This window comes from Bombina bombina, chromosome 3, assembly GCF_027579735.1.
Source record: "Bombina bombina isolate aBomBom1 chromosome 3, aBomBom1.pri, whole genome shotgun sequence".
Classification (NCBI taxonomy): domain Eukaryota; kingdom Metazoa; phylum Chordata; class Amphibia; order Anura; family Bombinatoridae; genus Bombina; species Bombina bombina.
This window is the reverse complement of record NC_069501.1, coordinates 161705471-161726362: the sequence shown is the minus strand read 5'-3', so window position 1 is coordinate 161726362 and position 20892 is coordinate 161705471. Positions and strand designations below refer to the sequence as shown.

At 34.6% G+C, this 20892-nt stretch overlaps 1 protein-coding gene across 1 annotated transcript in view; it reads left to right on the top strand.

Moving 5' to 3' along the window:
• ROBO1 (roundabout guidance receptor 1) overlaps positions 1-20892 on the top strand; it is a 551348-nt gene that overhangs the window by 107962 nt on the left and 422494 nt on the right. The window contains exon 2 of the mRNA XM_053706024.1: positions 12677-13003. Coding sequence (XP_053561999.1) covers positions 12677-13003 — 327 coding nt within the window. The remainder of the gene's footprint in view (positions 1-12676; positions 13004-20892) is intronic.

Genomic DNA, 20892 nt, shown 5'->3' with positions numbered 1-20892 from the left:
AGCTTTGAACTTTTTAAATTTAGAATAGGGTAGGGCATTTTTTTATTTTGGGGGGCTTTGTTATTTTATTAGGGGGCTTAGAGTAGGTGTAATTAGTTTAAAATTGTTGTAATATTTTTCTAATGTTTGTAAATATTTTTTTATTTTTTGTAACTTAGTTCTTTTTTATTTTTTGTACTTTAGTTAGTTTATTTCATTGTATTTATTTGTAGATATTGTATTTAATTAATTTATTGATAGTGTAGTGTTAGGTTTAATTGTAGATAATTGTAGGTATTTTATTTAATTAATTTATTGATAGTGTAGTGTTAGGTTTAATTGTAACTTAGGTTAGGATTTATTTTACAGGTAATTTTGTAATTATTTTAACTATTTTAGCTATTAAATAGTTCTTAACTATTTAATAGCTATTGTACCTGGTTAAAATAATTACAAAGTTACCTGTAAAATAAATATAAATCCTAAAATAGCTATAATATAATTATAATTTATATTGTAGCTATATTAGGGTTTTTTTTACAGGTAAGTATTTAGCTTTAAATAGGAATAATTTATTTAATAAGAGTTAATTTATTTCGTTAGATTTAAATTATATTTAATTTAGGGGGTGTTAGTGTTAGGGTTAGACTTAGCTTTAGGGGTTAATCCATTTATTACAGTAGCGGCGAGATTCGGTCGGCAGATTAGGGGTTAATAATTGAAGTTAGGTGTCGGCGATGTTAGGGAGGGCAGATTAGGGGTTAATACTATTTATTATAGGGTTATTGAGGCGGGAGTGAGGCGGATTAGGGGTTAATAACTTTATTATAGTAGCGGTGCGGTCCGCTCGGCAGATTAGGGGTTAATAAGTGTAGGCAGGTGGAGGCGACGTTGAGGGGGGCAGATTAGGGGTTAATAAATATAATATAGGGGTCGGCGGTGTTAGGGGCAGCAGATTAGGGGGTACATAAGGATAACGTAGGTGGCGGCGCTTTGCGGTCGGCAGATTAGGGGTTAATTATTGTAGGTAGCTGGCGGCGACGTTGTGGGGGGCAGGTTAGGGGTTAATAAATATAATATAGGGGTCGGCGGTGTTAGGGGCAGCAGATTAGGGGTACATAAGTATAACGTAGGTGGCGGTCGGCAGATTAGGGGTTAAAAAAAATTTAATCGAGTGGCGGCGATGTGGGGGGACCTCGGTTTAGGGGTACATAGGTAGTATATGGGTGTTAGTGTACTTTAGAGCACAGTAGTTAAGAGCTTTATAAACCGGCGTTAGCCCAGAAAGCTCGTAACTACTGACTTTTTTCTGCGGCTGGAGTTTTGTCGTCAGATTTCTAACGCTCACTTCAGCCACGACTCTAAATACCGGCGTTAGAAAGATCCCATTGAAAAGATAGGATACGCAAATGACGTAAGGGGATCCGCGGTATGGAAAAGTCGCGGCTGGAAAGTGAGCGTTAGACCCTTTCCTGACTGACTCCAAATACCAGAGGGCGGTAAAAACCAGCGTTAGGAGCCTCTAACGCTGGTTATCACGGCTACCGCCCAACTCTAAATCTAGGCCTCTGTGTTTTATGATTTTTTTTCCTGCCTTGATTTTATAATGTTTATTTATTTATGTATATTTCAACGGTAAGCAAATTTGTTGTTTAAGCCAGCATTTAATGGGATAGTTAACTAAAAATGAAATGGACATTGCAATATTTTGTGTGTATGCCTAGCATATAGAAACACTTAAAGGCATAATCTAGTCAAAATTAAACTTTCATGATTCAGATAGAGCATGCAATTTCTAATTACTCCTATTGTCATTTTTTATTCATTCTTTTGGTATCTTTATTTGAAAAAGCAGGAATGTAAGCTTATGAGCCGGCCCATTTTTGGTTCAGAACCTAGGTAGTGCTTGCTGATTGGTGGCTACATTTAGAAGGCAAATATACATGTTTCCTCTTACTGGCCAAAATAAAGGAGACCAGTGACATTCAAGAGGATTTTCAAGGGGATGTGTTTTTGGACTGCTTTGTGTATGCAAAATCATGAAAAATCAATGTAGGTTTAAAATAGTTTCAGACACTTACATTGCTTAAAGGGACAGTCTGCTGCAAAGATGAAATGCTTACATTTGTTAAGAGCATTTTAATTTTGCACTAGTTTCCTTGCTTAATTGTGTTTAACCCTGGTAAAGGGTTTTACACATAGCTAAAGCCAGGTTCAGGAGCCACAAGTCATTTCAGCTACTTAGCAGAACATGAACTAGCTAAGTGCTTAACCCCCTTAGCGTTAAAGCCCTTTTGTTAAACGTATAGCTAGACATAGAACATTTAGGGCTAGATTGCGAGTGAAACGTTATTTAACACTCCCTCTTGTGCGTTAACTGCGCTAGAAGTAAGTGTTGCCTGTGTCGGGTAACGTGCGTATTACAAGTTGAAAGTACGAGTGCTAAACCAACACGCACACAAAGCTAAAGTTAGAATATTGCACACGTGTTAACGTATTCCCCCTAACACCCTACTCGCACGCAAATCCGATCACATTTTCTCAAGTGCGCTAGCCCAACATGAAATGATGAATATTTCACATTCCAATGTTCTTCATATAGCATAATATGTTCATATAAATATCTGAATGATGTTTTTGTTACAATATTTATCTTTACCTATATATAGATGATTATATATAGGTATAGATATATACAGATATATAGGAATATCTATTTAGAAATACAAATAACATATTCTGCTGTGTGCAGAACATTGGAAAGTGAAATATTTACAGCAAATACACTTTATAACACTTTATTAAAAATGAATATTGCATAAAAATGTTTTTACATGTTTTCAGCTACTTCTGCAAAGGGCTCCAATGAACATATATCTATGTCTATATATGTATACATATGTATTTATGTGTTAGTGTTATTATGAATGTAACTCTACTTTTCAATGTATTTTTGATGGTTTTTGTGACACTTTTTTGTCTGGCGTAGCAATTAACCAGAGCTCTGAGGTTGCGGTAATCATTCTAGCGCAAATCGTGATTGTGCTCACACGTTCGCATTTACTTTCAACTTGTAATATGACCGATCCTTACAACGCACGCAAATGAAGGAGTATGTTGAGATTTTATTAAGTTGGGAGCCAGAAGGTTACATTGAGGTGAAGGTAAATAAATAAATAAATAGAGCTCATAAATCCATTAATATGTCGAAGGTTAGAAAGCTAGTGGTTGAGAAAGCAGACTCGGCTGCAGAAGTATTATACAGCATATTTCGTACACATGCTCTTCTGGAGATGAAGTATTATTTTTAAGCATCTCTGAGCTTCAGCCCATGAACACATTAGTAATGTATTGTGTTTGTCCTACTGGAAACTCAATATGGTAACTTAATCTTGCTGGAATCATGAGGAAATTTAAAACTGCAACAGCATCAGTAGCAACTTCATTATGGTCCTTCAATAATGACCACTGTTCACCTCCCCCAAAAACTGCTGTGTTGCCACAGTCAGAAATATATCTTGACAGAAGAGGGATTTCTAACTGATAGCACAATATACATATATATATATATATATTTATTTATTTATTTATTTATTTTTTCCCTGTAATTCCTTCATAATCTTGTTTACTTTTTTATGGATTAAGTCAAACAGTTTGGCCTTGGCAAATACAGAACGACTTCAGATGCTTTTAGTTCTATTAAATGATACTGATAGAACACCAAGACTTCTTATTTATATATTTTGGCTGGTGTTTAAAACATAAAGCAATTATAATCTTACTCTAGATGTGAATGTTAAAGGGACATTAAACTTGATATTTAATTCCCAATAAAGGGCTAGGAGTGGCTCACTAACTGTTGTGTGCGAGCGATAAGGGATATATTGCGACTCTTTGCGTGCATCGGAAGTAGCGCGCTTATTACTAGTTGAAACTAAACGCGTTTGCTTGAGCATAATTGAATTTAACATGCGTCTCTGGTTAACGTGACTTAGCGCAACTTCAGAGGTCTGGTTAACTGTTATGCTAGACAAAAAAGTTGCACAAAAAACATCAAAAATACAGTGTACAGTACAGTTATGCTCATAATAACACCGTCTAAGAAAAAATATTTAAAAATCAAATTCCATAAATGAGTTATAACATAGAGATACATACACGTCTAAATATGCATGTGTTGTATGTATATATATATATATATATATATATATATATATATATATATATATATATATATATATATATATATATATATAGTGAGGGGAAACATATTTGATCCCCTACTGTTTTTGTACATTTGCCACTGACAAAGAAATGATCAGTCTATAATTTTAATGGTAGGTTTATTTGAACACAGAGAAACAGAATAACAACAAAAAATCCAGAAAAACAAATATCAAAAAAGTTATAAATTGATTTGCATTTTAATGAGTGAAATAAGTATTTGACCCCTTTGCAAAACATGACTTAGTACTTGGTGGCAAAACCCTTGTTGGCAATCACAGAGGTTAGATGTTTCTTATAGTTGGCCACCAGGTTTGCACACATCTCAGGAGAGATTTTGTTCCACTCCACTTTGCAGATCCTCTCCAAATCATTAAGATTTTCTATGGGATTAAGGTCTGGAGACTGGCTAGGCCACTCCAGAACCTTAAAGGGACACTAAATCCAAACATTTTCTTTCATGATTCAAGTAGAGAATACAATTTTAAACAACATTCCAATTTACTTGTATTATCTAATTTGCTTCATTCAGTAGATATCCTTTGTTGAAGAAATAGTAATACACATGTGTGAGCCAATAACAAGAGGCATCTATGTGCAGCAACCAATCAGCAGCTACTGAGCCTATCTAGATATGCTTTTCAGCAAAATATATAAAGAGAATTAAGCAAATAAGATAATATATGTAAATTAGAAAGTTGTTTAAAATTGTATGCTCTTTCTAAATCATGAAAGAAAAAAAATTGGGTTTCGTATCCCTTTAATGTGCTAATTCTTGAGCCACTCATTTGTTGCCTTGCCGTGTGTTTTTGGTCATTGTCATGCTGGAATACTCATCCACGACCCATTTTCAATGCCCTGGCTGAGGGAAGGAGGTTCTCACCCAATATTTAAAGGTACATGGCACTGTCCATCATCCCTTTGATGCGGTTAAGTTGTCCTGTCCCCTTAACAAAAAAACACCCCCAAAGCATAATGTTTCAAGGATTTCAGTCCTTCATGGCGTAGTGTGTTACCAATTGTTTTCTTGGTGACTATGGTCCCAGCTGCTTGAGATCATTTACAAGATCCTCCCATGTAGTTCTGGGCTGATTCCTCACCATTTTCATGATCATTGAAACTCCACAAGGTGAGATCTTGCATGGAGCCACAGACCTTTGGGTAAATTGACAGTTACAGGTATACCCCACTTTACAGCGCTTCACTTTACAGCGCTTCGCTAATACAGCGCTTTGTGGAGCTGAAGTTCAACCTCCAAGGATTTTGAAACAGTGCTGTAATCATTGTGAGATTGCGAGAAAAGTGACTGGCACCATTTTGTTATGCTAAGTTCACTCTGTTTAGAGCATTACAGTGCAATTTGTGTCTCAGTGCTATAGTCTGGCAAATTTTACTACAGTAATTGTCACTATTTTACAGGTACAGTATTTATTGAATACTAATTGAATACTGTGCTGTGCTAGTGTTAAACTAAACGTAGCACTATTGCACCCCTAATATATGTTAGTTCAAACATGTTTTCAAGTTTTTAAACACACTGGCAAGTGAAAAGAAAGCTAAAACTGCCTTGTTTCACTTTAAGGCGGTTTTCACTTTACAGCGGGGCTCCGGTCCCTAACCCGCTGTATGAGCGGGGTATACCTGTATTTTGTGTTTCTTCCATTTGTGAATAATCGCACCAACTGTTGTCACCTTCTTACCAAGCTGCTTGGCAATGGTCTTGTAGCCCATTCCAGCCTATTGTAGGTATACAATCTTGCCCCTGACATCCTTGGACAGCTCTTAGGTCTTGGCCATGGTGGATAGTTTGGAATCTGATTGATTGATTGCTTCTGTGGACAGGTGTCTTTTATACAGATAACAAGCTGAGATTAGGAGCACTCCTTTTAAGAAAGTGCTCCTAATCTCAGCTTGTTACCTGTATAAAAGACACCTGGGAGCCAAAAATCTTGCTGATTGATAGGGGATCAAATAGTTATTTCACTCATTAAAATGCAAATCAATTCATAAATGTTTTGTAATACGTTTTTCTGGATTTTGTTGTTGTTATTCTGTCATTTCTTTGTCAGTGGGCAAACGTACAAAATCAGCAGGGGATCAAATAATATATATGTTCTATTTTTTATTAATTTATATATATATATATATATATATATATATATATATATATATATATATACTGTATATATATATATATTCTGCTATGTGAAGGACAATAGCACGTGAAATATTCATATTTCATGTTGGGTTAACACACTTTAGTAAACACGATCATGCTTGCGCACGAGTAGGAGTGTTAGGTTTATTCCACTTTTTGCGCTCTATTGAAGTATATGGTGAAATACGTTAATGTGTTTGAAGTTCGATTTTTTGCACTTGTCGAGTTAGAGATTATACAAAAAAATTTACTTGTTATACTTGCGCTGCCCAACATGCAAAAAAAGCTTACTTCTAGCGAAGCTAAAACATGAGTGGGAGCGCAAAATTCTGCTCCACCCGTATTCTAGACCAAAATATTTAAATATGCTTAATTTGAAGTATACGTTCATAAATTATTTTCCTGCTTCTGTTCTAATTTAACAATGAACATTTTAGTGCTTCCACTCCCCAGAGATGTTAGAGTGCATTTTGTGGAATGTAGAGACCTAACACTCCAACCATCTAGATCAGAGGTCAGCAACCTTGGCACCACAGATATTTCAGAACTACATTTCCCATGATACCCACCCAGCATAAAGAGTGTCTGAGCATCATGGGAAATGTAGTTCCAAATTTGGAATTTTATTTTTACTTGTAGGATCAAGGATACATTTTAGAACATTATTAATTAAAACACATATATAACCATTGATATTATATATGCTTCTGTAGCAGGCACAGTGTTTAAAGGAGGTAGCATTAGGCATATATAGGTAGTTGCTTCAGTCATTTTTTTGTCCCATTAATTGTTTTTCTTTATTGTTGGTATTTTAACGTATAGTGGCTTGAGAAAACCTGTTTGGAAACATAAGGAAACTAGAAGTCTTTTTACCATTGTAATCCTTTTTTTGTAATTCAGTTGACCATATCTAGCTGCCTCAGGGAGGAGAAGGAAGAAACTGATATATTTATTTGTTGTGTCTGGGAAAAAAAGAAAGAAAGAGAGAAATATGAGATAGTTGGGGTGTCAAAAGTCACTGTACTTTACAGGAAACATGTATGTGTGTTAAAATGTACCTGTCTATTGTAGTGAACAGAGAATAAACTAATATTTATCATTAATTATCTTATGGACGAGCAAATTACCACATTTTTGTGTTCACATATTTTCCAAATCTCCCCCATGACATTTATATATAACCCTTCAATGCTTCCTGCTATTTTAAATACAGTATTTGGGTCAAATTTTAAATATTGTCATCAATGTGTGATTCAAATCGTACATAAAAAAATCTAGCATGAATCATTAGTTCTAAAAATTATTATTCACAGTAGCAAAATGTAACATTCAAATGGAAAATCTTATTTTTTTTCTCTTTAAGAATCAATGTTCTATCAAATTTAAACAAAAACTATAACAAATATTTGTGTGTGTACGTATGTGTGTATGTATATATATATATATATATATATATATATATATATATATACACACACACTCACATTTATTTTTTTACACTTCTCTCAGATCTGTAATTAGGATTTAGAAGGTTTGAAAAATATTGAGTTTTTTAACATCTTGTCAAAATACCATCTAACTGTTCATATTTGTTTCAGAGAATGTACTATTTGGGAGCTAGTTGGTGATTGGTGGCAACCCACATATGCCATTTGTTTACCAGATGTGTTCAGCTAGGTCTTAGTAGTGCGGTGCTGCTTAGGAGATGATTTTAACTATGTGCTTAACCACTATGCAGGGGTTAACACATATTAATATGCAAACAACATGCAATGTTATTTTTTTTTCTTTTATGGCGGTTTACCCAGTGTCCACTTATTTCTGTATAGTTTTAATCTAGCTTGTTTTTAAAAGTGTTGTAAAAAGACAGCGCATGGAGTCTGTAATTAATAGGTGCCGGATTCCTGTTTAAGACACAAATTCTTCAGTGGGAAAAGCCTATGACAAGAAAATTATAGGATCGTTAGTGGTTATAGGATTTGTATGATACACCAGTATTTGATGGTCTCTTTTTCTGAAAACTGCACATTTAATGGGGCTTGAAAAAAAAAGGCTTGAATGTTTTTAATAACTTGTACACAAGCAAAAGATTATGATTTGCCTGTCAAGGTCATTACATCCCTTGGGCAGACACGTCACCTATTAGCACACACTATCTGCCAATCAAGCGTTTTCTCCATCTTTTGTCCTATTCAGCTGCTAGCAGCTTTACAGTGTTTGTATGTAAAGAGTCGGATTGCAGTGTTTATGGTTGGAATCCTAGCAATGGCACACTGGTTACTTTATATTTTGTAAGATTACCCTCCATTAATTTAAGATGGGTTCCTATGTAGGGACAGGAAACACCAACATTTTTATTACATAATTTAGATAGAACATACAATTTTTTTTAACAACTTTCAAATTTACTTTTATTTTAACACATTTGCTTCATTCTCTTTTTATCCTTTGCTGGGTAAACGGCATTGCACTACTGTCAGCTAGCTGAACACATCTAGTTAGCCAATTACAGGAGAGAAATGTATGCAGGCACCAATCACCAGCTAGCTCCCTCTAGTGTAGGATGTGTGAATATTCATTTTCAACAATGGATGCCAAGAAAACAAAGCACATTTGAAAATCAAAGTGATTTTAAAAGTATATTAAAATGACATGCACTATCTGATTCTTGCAAGTTTAATTTGGACTTTCCTATCCCTTTAACCTTCCTTTGGGATATTAAGTATCTAAACTGGTATCCTTATTATTATTGTAATAGTTTACAGATTGCAGATTACAATGAAAGCTATAGAAATAATATGTCAATGTATATATTGTACATATTTAATTATATATTTTCAAGACTTTATTTAGGGTAGATCACCTTCCGGTTGCAAAACATAACAAAGGTAGTGGCAATGAAAATAACCATAAACTTTGTTGGAGATTTTTATCGTTTCTATCATCTGATAAAATAAATTAAGAGTTAGATTAGTGTGTTATCTTGCACTAGGACTTGTGTTAAGAATAGCGCACAATCTTATATAAGGTGTGGATGCTAAAAATTATTTCCAGAGAATCTTAATGAATCATTGGTTTAGCGTGCCCTATATTTTTTATGGATAGAACTTTTAGTGCTATTAGTCCTCATATTACAAGTGGTAAGTTAGGTGTTGCGCTGAAAAATGTTGCCTTTTTAGAGACCTTACATAAGGTGTTAACGCTTGAAAATATGCAAAATGCATGAAAAGTATATTGAAATAATGTCTTACATTTAGATTTATACATATTAAAGGGACAGTCTACTTGAAAATGTTTATTGTTAAAAAGAAATATAATCCCTTTATTACCCATTCCCCAGTTTTGCATAACTAACACTGTTCTAGTAATACACTTTTTACCTCTGTAATTACCTTGTATATAAGCCTCTGCAGACTGCATCTTATCTTAGTGCCTTCTGCATTTTAGCCAACAAGTGCTGGTTCATATATAACTCCACGAAAGTGAGTACAATGTTATCTATTCTATATGGTACACATAAACTAGCACTATCTGTCTGTGAAAAGATAAAAAAATGCATCGAGATAAGAGGTGGCATGCAGGGGCTTAGAACCAGGCAGATAAATGCTTGATAAATCCCGGCGAGCAAGTTCTTGAGAGAACTTGCTGCCATAGGGGCTTAATAAATCTAGCCCAAAGTATATTAAAGGACCACTCAATGCAGTAGAAATACATAATAAACATGTGCATAATAAAAAGACAATGATTTAACACCTACTCTGAATTTCAAATAAGCATATTTTTTTCTGACAAATGTATTTTTTCTCCCATTTTCCAGCTCCCTGTATCATGTGACAGACATCAGCCAATCACAGACTAGTATATGTATACCCTGTGAGCTTGTGCACATGCTCAGTAGGATCTTGTTCCCCAAAAAAGTGTGAAAATAAAAAGACTGTTAAAAATTTGATAATGGAAGTAAATTGTAAAGTGTCTTAAAACTGCATGTTGTTTTTGAATCATAAACGTTTATTTTGACTTGAGTGCCCCTTTAATAAAACAGTGTTGGTTGTGCAAAGCTGAAGAATGAATATTAAAAGAGTGTTATCCATCTTTTTATACAATTAAAAAATCAAGTAGACTGTCCCTTTAAATGTAAAACAAAGGATTGTTATTGAAAACAAACAAACAGTGATTTAAAGGGATACAGCATATGACATTGTGCTTGACAGCAATAGGCTTAAAGGTGAATATGTATGTGTACTTGATGTGTTAATGTGTATGTGTTTGTATGTACAGTGATTTAAACCTACATTTCAATAAAGCACCATAGTTTATGTCTAATTGAAGAACTACTTGAGCGCAGGTTTAGCACACCATGAGTATTTCAGCACCGCCCCATATAAGTCTATTATGTGAGGGATTTAGCACATCTGTACTATCCGGCATCAAGATTCTAGCACATCCTAGACCAGGGCTCAACCCACTTGCTGCTGCCAGCCACACCTAAAATGTAGCCCCTTGTGGCTGGATTATTTCTAGGCCATGTGGGGGTAGGGAGGTGTGATGCTGATTAGTCTCACATTGTGATGCCAGGCGTGGTAGCTCACATACAGTAGCAGCTAGTGATGTGCTGTACTCTGTTGTCCCTTCACTATCACATGGACCTGCTGATAGGGTGAATTATCCTGGCATACAGCCGCCCTGATGATTTGCAGCACTTCTAGTTCTATTCCTCACAGTGTCCCAGCAACATATACCCCTGCAGGACCCCATTGCACCCACTGCATTTACATAATTCCCACTCTCCTGGGTGTGCTGCCCCTTAACTTTGACCAGGGCATCAAGCAAGTATTATTTAACACTGCCACCCTATTTGTTGCTGCTGGCTGCTGCAGAGGCAGCATTGGTATACTTCACTCTGGAGGCCTTCCTGAAGCCGCTCACGGTACCTTCCTGCACCCTGGCTTTTGACAGTGATGGCTATCCTACTAATTGGAAGTGCTTGGGCCTTCCTACGGCCGCTGCATGGGACCTTCCTGCATGCTGCCTGGTATATATATCTATCTACATATATATATATATACTGTACATACACACACACACGAAGAGTCCATTGACAGCACTCTCCAGCCTTGTGAAATTTACTTCTTAGTTTAATAGTGATGTTTCAAGGTTGCCCACTTCATACCAAATATATATCTCTCTCAAGCACTGTTCTAGACTTTCGCTTGAGCGATAAAAAATACTTTCAGCTTGTACTATGAGTGGAAAAATAAAAGCTAATTTGATTTAACTTGAGTGATGTTAGCACAAAATAGCACTACTATTTTTGTTCTATTCTTACTAATGTTAAAATTAAAGTTTCATGATTCAGATAATATATTAATATACTTCCATTATCAAAGTGTGCACATTTTTTTATATGCACACTCTCTGAGGCTCCTGTAATGTTTTCTGATGACTTGTTATACTAACTGCAGAGTATAAAATGTGTGAGGAATCATTTTTATTGGGGTTATTTTTGTAAAGTAAATAGCCCTTTTGTTATTTGAAACCACAACCCATGATAATGGGTTGAGCTTGCAGGGAAATTGTATCTCTCCATGATAATGGGTTGAGCTTGCAGGGAAATTGTATCTCCTTATTTTATCACTTTCTGTAGATACATATCCTTCTGTATATTATCTCAATCTGTATTCCAAAGCCCAATACTTAAACAAAACAATTGAAAAATGAAAGATGTATTACTTATCTCTCCTAACCTCAACTGGGAGTGTAATTTCTTCTGCTGGCTATGTTTGCACATAATTTCTTTAGCCTACACCACTGGTTTCTAAACCTGTCCTCAGGGCCTCCCTAACAGGCCATAGTTTGAGTATATCTGAATTAGAGCACAGGTGAAATAATTAGCTGATTTATTAACATGGTTATTTTACCTGCTCCCACCCAAGGTAACCCTGAAATTATGGCATGTTATGGAGGCCTGAGGACAAGTTTAAAAACCAGCGGCCAATACCTAAGTATAGAAACTTTCAGTATAGCACCACGGGCAAAATCAGATTTTCAAGTGCTGATATAAAGGTAAAGGATGTATGTGTAAATAATTTAATACACTCCAGCTGGTAAAATGGATCAATGGGAATAAATTAAAGAGGGGGGAAAATTTGGGTACACTGTCCCTTTAAGAATGGAACTTGTTTGAGTATACATATAGTCTTGGGTGCATATCAACAATTCTTTTAAATAATAATTTACCATAATGTATTATGTGCAAAACTAGTAATACTACAACTATATTTATAATTTTTGTACTTATTTTTTCTGGCTCTGTAGGCTCTCGTCTACGTCAAGAGGATTTTCCACCCCGCATTATAGAGCATCCATCAGATCTCATTGTGTCCAAAGGTGAACCAGCCACATTAAACTGTAAAGCAGAAGGCAGGCCAACACCTACAATTGAGTGGTACAAAGGAGGAGACAGAGTAGAGACTGACAAAGATGATCCCCGTTCCCATCGAATGTTGTTGCCAAGTGGATCTCTATTTTTTTTACGAATAGTACATGGACGTAAGAGTAGGCCGGATGAAGGAGTCTATGTTTGTGTTGCACGGAATTATCTCGGAGAAGCTGTGAGCCACAACGCATCACTGGAAGTAGCTAGTAAGTGAAGTCATGTAATTATTTAAGCATTCATTCAATTCTTTTTTTATTTAAGTTTATCTTTTGCCTACTAACGTAAATGGCTCGATTTATCAAGCCATTCGCCCCCTACGACTGCAGGTTCTTCCATATCTTCTTCTCCACCTCTTAAGTTGAGAACTTTAATCTCCCTGGTCTTGTCCGACTGGGGAGATTGACAGCTCCTGCCCGCGCGTGATTGGCTGTGCGCAAGCAGGGGACGGTGTTGCACGCAAGCGTAAAGAAGTTCTCATGTGCAATGCTGAATTACGCCAATGGATTGCTGCCTGCCAGAGGCGAGCTGGGGCGGTCAGGGGCGCATTGGTACAACCCTATCTGCTGGCCCTTGATAAATAGAGCCCAATGTGTGCCAATGTCTAAGGCTGGAAATTTCTCCTAGTCTTGGTCTAGTAAGATATTTAAAAAAAAGAGCACAATTTAGGGTTTGTCTGTGTATAAAGGGACCGTGAACACTGTATTTACCAGACTTTTTTAGTGTGTTGCTATAGAAAAGCAAATCAACAAGGTCTTAACATTTTTAAAACAAATTAACATATTTTTACTGCAATTGTTTATATTAATCCACAAACTCCACCCATCATTTGCTTTATTTGGAGGAGCCAATCTGGGCTTAAGTCCTCAGACAAGCAGGCTAGCCAATGTCGTAAAGTTAGTATGAAGTACATTGTTTTGCAGTTGTTATCTGATAAAGCCAATTAGGGACATATATGTAGCAGGGTTAGTCTTGAAGTCAGCAGAGTGCTTTTAGAGATCTGAGAATTAGAAATTGCTAAATTTTCAGAGCTAAATTACAGGAAAAGGGGCACAATAAATAATGAAAATATATTGCAAAGTTGTTTCATTATGCAGAACTAAACATTTTATACCCAAATCTCAAGGTGTTTACTGACCCATTAACCTGAAGAGGAGCGGACTAGTCATTTGTTTTCTCTTGACTAGTAAAGACTTTTTTCTCTGACATAACAGGATAAATGAAAAAATGTTTGACACTCAAAAATATTTTTCTTTTGGCAATTAAAACAATTGTATTTATTTATAACTCTACACTATGGAGGGATATTGCACAAGGAGGGCTGAGTGTATATACAATGTAAAAAACATTCCATGCTTCCATGGCACTTAATCACTGACTCAGAGGCACATAGCAAACATATTAAATATATATTCATACCAGTATATATATGAAATGCTTTATTGTGCTAGAGCCTTTTATTGCCATGCAGCTGTATACCTCTAACTATGGGGTCAATCACAATCCTTTAGAAAAGTTTCTCATTAAAGTCTATGGTGATTGTTTGTAGACAAATCATTTGATATTAATTTTTAAAGTGTTGTGGACAACCCATGTGCCTTTAACCCCTGCAAAGTGGTTAAACACATAACTAGAGTCTGTTCCGGAGCTGGTCAGGAGACAGTGATTGGTGGCCACATGTGATTGGCTTATAGGTCCACCTGAGGAGCAGAAGTGTATTGTTTCTGGTTAGAGCATTTTCTTATTACACCATTATGCCCCTTTCATGTTATGTACAATATTTATGAGTTGGTTTATTGGTTATATGTAATATTATTTAACACCAGAACCTCCTATTTAGTACAGTATTACAATAATTTCTCACCAAAGCATATAATAAAACACACAACAAACTAATTTCAACCAGTTATAATAAATTACAACATTACTATGAAGAATGTGGTAGTAAATGGTGGAACAATGCTTTGTTTTGGAATCTTTTGTATGAATCATGCAAGACTTTAAACACAAACAATACTTGCAATTCTATCCTGGCAATGGGTTGTAAATGGAGAAACCAGCATGGATCTGCTTGACATAGAAGATGATGGCACTGTTTTTGGTTATTTTAATATGACTATTAAGATACAATGTGACATTGATTGATAATAATTTGACATGTTATTTAAATATATATAATTTATTTGGTAAATATATACCCAGCACAGGACATAAGTAAGAATAGTATTTGTTTTGATTTTAATTGATTAAAATCTTATTACAGTCTGTATCTAGAACCACTAAAAATGTTACTGGAACATTTTGTAAAAATATATTGTTACATTTTACAAAATGGCGTATATAATTTAGTTTTGAGAAAATTTCATCTACTCCAACTTTAAAGGGATAATCCCTTTATTACCCATTCCCCAGTTTTGCACAGCCAACATGGTTTTATTAATATACTTTTAACCTCTGTGATTACCTTTGATCTAAGCCTCTTTTGACAGCCCCATGATCACATAGCTATTTATTATCTATTGACTTGCATTTTAGCCAATTAGTGCAGTGTCATCCACAACTCACGGGAGAGAGCACAATTTTATCTATATGGCCCACATGAACTAGCAGTCTCCTATTTTAAAAAGCTAATAAAAAAGCATGTGATAAGAGACTGTCTGTAGTGCCTTAGAAACAGGCAGAAATGTAGAGGTTTAAATTTTATCAAGTATATTAATATTACAATGCTGGTTGTGCAAAGCCAGGGAATGGGTAGTGAAGGTGTTATTTATCTTTTCATTTTTTTTACTGTCCCTTTAAGTACTTTTTTCCATGTTATTGATTATCTGCTAAATACATATTTGTAATTATAAATAAAATAATATAAAAGGCACATTAAAGAATGTGCATGTAATTTGATCTACCCTCTTGTGTACTGCTGCATAAAAACAATGCATTTATGAAAAATGTTTAAATAATAACTAAGTAACAAGTCACAATATAACCAGCACCTTTATATCTTGTTTCTCACGTGCATGCTTTAGGGTCCTGCAACCCCCAACAATCTCCAAGAATATACAAACAGCAGCACTGTGTAAAATCTTCAGAATAGTCCTTTATTTCAGCATAGGGGATAAAACAGACTTTTTTTTTTAATCTTTAGAATAGTCCTTTATTTCAGCATAGGGGATAAAACAGACTTTTTTTTTTAATCTTTAGAATAGTCCTTTATTTCAGCATAGGGGATAAAACAGACCATGTTTTGGGCCACACACTTAAATAACAACTAAGCAAATGCATTGGTATGATAACTGCAAAACAGGTAAAAAAAAAAACAAAACAAAAAAACACCTACTCATATTTTTTAAATAATTAAATGTTGGATTAATCTAGTTTCACAATGTATTGCTTTATGACGTCATCCACTAACATCCTTTGATATGAAATGTATTACTATTTACTTTTCTGCAGGTAAATTTGGTAGGTACTCAATTAGTTATGTCTGACTGCTAAAGGGGGAACATAAACACATCCCAGTGTTTGTAATGCTTTCCATTCATGCTTAGACTCTCACTTTAATCTTATCACAATGACTTGGAACAGAAGTCACTGGTGTATTTAGAAACTGTCAAATGAATTTGATATACATGGTTGCAATAACTCTGTCTTCTGAAGGAGCCAAACTAAACTGTCCTTTTAGTACTGTGCATAAAAGTAATTTACATTACTTATGGTTTTTGTTAAATCACCATTTTCTTTGCTTCCTTCTTTGGTGAGTTTGATATTTTTTTCCAACAGAATGTGACATTTGAAGAACATATGCTGATCCATAGACTGTACAATCATTTTAAGCATTATACAATGTTGTGCTATATGTAGAAGTAAGCAGCACAAATTGCATAGGTTTGTTTATGTTTAACTTTAACTTTATTATTGTTTCACTGTAGGAAATTAAAATCCTACAATAACTGGTTCTTTTTACATAATGATGCAATAAAAACACGACTACAGTATAACATGAACCCAGGCTTAGCATAATTATGGTCTCAAATTGCTACTAAAGCTATTTAGAGAAATACTTTAGGTTCCCTTGGAGGTTTTGACCAGTGGACTTTGTTATTTTTGGGTGTGGGAAACTGCTGAAACCACTCCATAGTTATTTTTATGTGTGTAGTCAATCTTTATTATGTAAGTCATATTATAACAAAGAACAATATGATATTGTTGCAAATATATGTTGCATAATAACAAGAGATGTGACTCAGACGAGGAAGTTTTGTGATTCCAAATTATATTTTTTTATTATTTTAATATTTGCATTATGTGTATGTGCTAATAATTGTATAATGGAAAAACATTTAGTTTGCAACAAAAAAAAAAAACTGGAGGGTTTTTTTTTTATCATTCTAATTTAAATGTAGACAGAGAGATGTGATTATTTAAAAGTAGAGACTCTCCTCTTTAGAGCGATGAGCCTTGTTTGTCTTTATATTTTAAGTTATTACACCCTTCCTGTTTTGTAACTTAACCGGGTTTGAAGTTATCACAATGTTTCATGTTGATGAATAAAAATATCATAGTTTACAAATTAGTATGGTTAGGTTGCCTCCCATCCTGGATCAAACTTCAAAAATATTCTTTGATACCTATTGTCCTACTATTTGGCTGTAAGAAGTAGCAGGAGTATGGACATAATCAGTTATGCTGTGGTTCTGGGTAGAAGCAAGAATCTAATAGGATGCTTTGTATCACAGGCAGCTGTAGGGATTAAATGGTCAACTTGCTGTAGTCATGGGTGGAAGTGAGGATCCAGCAGGGAGCGTGGAACCTGGAGTAGGTAAATGGAAAGAGCAGTCATTGTAACTTGGAGGGTCCAGCTGGGAACTCTTGTAATCTTAGAAAGATCAGTGTACCAAGAACCCTCAGCTAAATTAGCTAAGGCATCGTCTGTGAATAAATCTCATTCTATGGAATTAAACAACTGAAACTGGTATTGTGGAGATCTGTGTTTTATTGATGGAATTGTAGGGGTATAAATAGCACTTGTTAATTATCTCATAACAAGTATAATAAAACAAAATCTTACATTCCTTAGCTGCAATTTAGTCAAGAGACAGGAAACAGAGAATGAAAGAACAGTAGCCAATCAGCAGCCTTATAGGCATCCAGCCAGCAGGAGAGAGACAGTGACCTCAAACCATTATTATACATCTACTTGACACCTGTTTAGATAATACGGGAACCAATGTGTCATAACATAACCCTTGAAAATCCTTGTCAGAGTGTCTATTTTATCCTTTTTGCAGTGGGACAAATGTAAAGGAGCCCTTGGACCAATGATGGCTCATTGTTGCCTATTGATGGCTCTGGATTCATCAGGATGCATTGCAGTCCCACTTGGGGCAATAGAAACAACACACAGTTTTAATATTTAAATTGCAGGAGGTAGAGACAACATAACAAAAATACATTACATATTTTTTTCATTTATATATTTATGGGAAATTACATTTTCAATGTAATGTTACCTTAAAAAGGCTCAATAAGCATAGTCTGTGCACTAAAGACATTCTTGGAACAGATAATTGCATTAATTTTAGATATCTTTGTCACATGTTTACCACCTTGATATTAAATATCTGTCTGTGGTTTAGCACCAATTTATTTTAAATTATTAAGATGTATGATGTGTTACCAGTTATATAGATATTAATAGCTTTAACACATTGTTCTCGCATAGAAATATTTGCTTGTAAACATCATCAGCTAAGCAGTGCGCTGTCAGCATATGGTGGCTCCTCTCTTAATTTAAGCTGTTTTCTCCGGAGAAAGGAAAATTCCCAAATGAACTGCTAGACATCTGTTGGTTCTCTTACCAGCAACACCACGAGGACGGATAATGATATCTTCCTTGTGATTAAAAGAGTGAGATCTAAAGAAAGCCCCTGGCTTGTGTCTGATTAATCAAACTTCTAAACCTATGCGGATTTTCCAAATCAAATGGTGAATAATCCAGGTCTTATACAAAATAAATGTGTTTAAAACCATTCTATATTTGTTATATTTGTATAGATCATAATGATGCAGTTTATGAAAAGATACATTTATTTTTATGTCCGGTTTTTTTTTAACATTATATAAAAATATTTTTACCTTTTATTTTCATGTCATTGAATGTATCTTTAATATATATATATTTATTTATTTATTTATATATATATATATATATATATATATATATCACAAAACATTAAAAATTGCTAAAGTGCATTGTTTTCATCTAAGTATAATTTATGATAAGTGCTCATTAATTTTTGGAAATGGTTCTTGTCATATGTTGATACACAAAAGCCAAATTTCAGGTCGTTGAATAGAAGGGGTCTATTGGGAGCCCATGCAGTCAGCTGTGTCATATTCCTATTATTTACTTGCAGCAAAGACAAGACTGTTATGAGTGGGCAGCTTTTTGGAGATGTGACCTGTATAAACTAATTAAATGATGGATCTGGGAGCAGTCCTTCATGAGCGCTGAGCCATCTAACATGTGATGCTTTGTTAAAGAGGGGCTTTAGGCATTTAATGCCACCCTGAACACTGTTCTCTGGAGACTTTTTGTTAATAACATGAAAGCACGTAGCTATAATGTACCTAGCTAAAATTAGAAAAAATAATCCTATTATGTTAATAGCCCATTAAGAACATGTAAATTTTAGTTTAGCAATTTTATGTTGCATTTTTTTTAATTTGATATAAATAAATGTGTAGAGATAATTTTGAAAGTCTTCTTATTTGACCACAATGGTCATGAACATGTTCAAATATTTTAATTTGTTACCTAGTAGATACTAATATTAATTTAGTATTTATGCTTTGTTTACCAAAAATATAGTATGATAATGATAGTTGTGTATTATTTAAGGATAGAAACACATTTTTTCCTTTGTCTCATAAAAATAAGCATTTTACAGAATATTACATTGTTATTATTATTCTTGTTATTATTATATAATTGTTTTGATTACTAAAATAACTTCTTTATTCCTTTTGGACGTGGGTCACAGTCTACCAGCAGAGCTTTGGGAGTTTCCGTATCAGCTATTGAGCAACTGATCCTTAAGTATCAGTTGTGCACAAACTTACTCTGTTGGTTAAAGGGACACTGAACCATAATTGTTTTCTTTCATGATTCAGATAGAGCATGACATTTTAAGCAACTTTCTAATTTACTCCTATTATCAAATTTTCTTCATTCTCTTGGTATTTTTATTTGAAATGCAAGAATGTAAGTTTAGATGCCGGCCCATTTTTGGTGAACAACCTGGGTTGTTCTTGTTGATTGGTGGATAAATTCATCCACAAATAAAAAAGTGCTGTCCAGAGTTCTGAAGTAATAAAAAAGCTTAGATTCCCTCTTTTTCAAATAAAGATAGCAAGAGAACAAAGAAAAATTGATAATAGGAATAAATTAGAAAGTTGCTTAAAATTGCATGCTCTTGGAGGGAGTCTCACCTTAAATGATTACACATGACATATTTTACACCGGAAAAGGGGTTTAAATGTGGGAACTCTGATTTCTACAAATGTCCATAATGCTCACTTACATTGGCTATTCTCAAACATATGTTATGGGACTGTCCAAAGATTAGACATCTCTGTTATAAACTACAATACTGGTTGCATAAAAGGTTGAAGACAAAGCCTAGGGTGCTTTCGTGTGCGAAGATAGTATTTTTTGAGACTGGAGGAGAAAAATTACCCGCCAAGGAAAAAAATAATAATTATTATGGCTATTTTAGCTACTAGATACTTAATCTTTAAAAAAATGGAAGGAAGCTGCAGTTCCCAGCATACTAGAGATCATAAATTGTATTAAAAACAATGTATATTGGAACAACATGACGCAGATCTACATGATGACAGAGATGTAAGTCATTTTTTTGCAAAATGGTCATTATTTATAAAATCTTTTTCAAAGAATGAGATTGATCACTTAATATATCCATTTAGGCACTCGGACCAGGTTTTACTAGGCCTTTGGTAAGGCCCCTTCCCCCCCTTTTTTATTTCTTTCCCCTCCTCTCCCTACCTCCGTTACCCTCCGCTCGTCTACACAAAATTA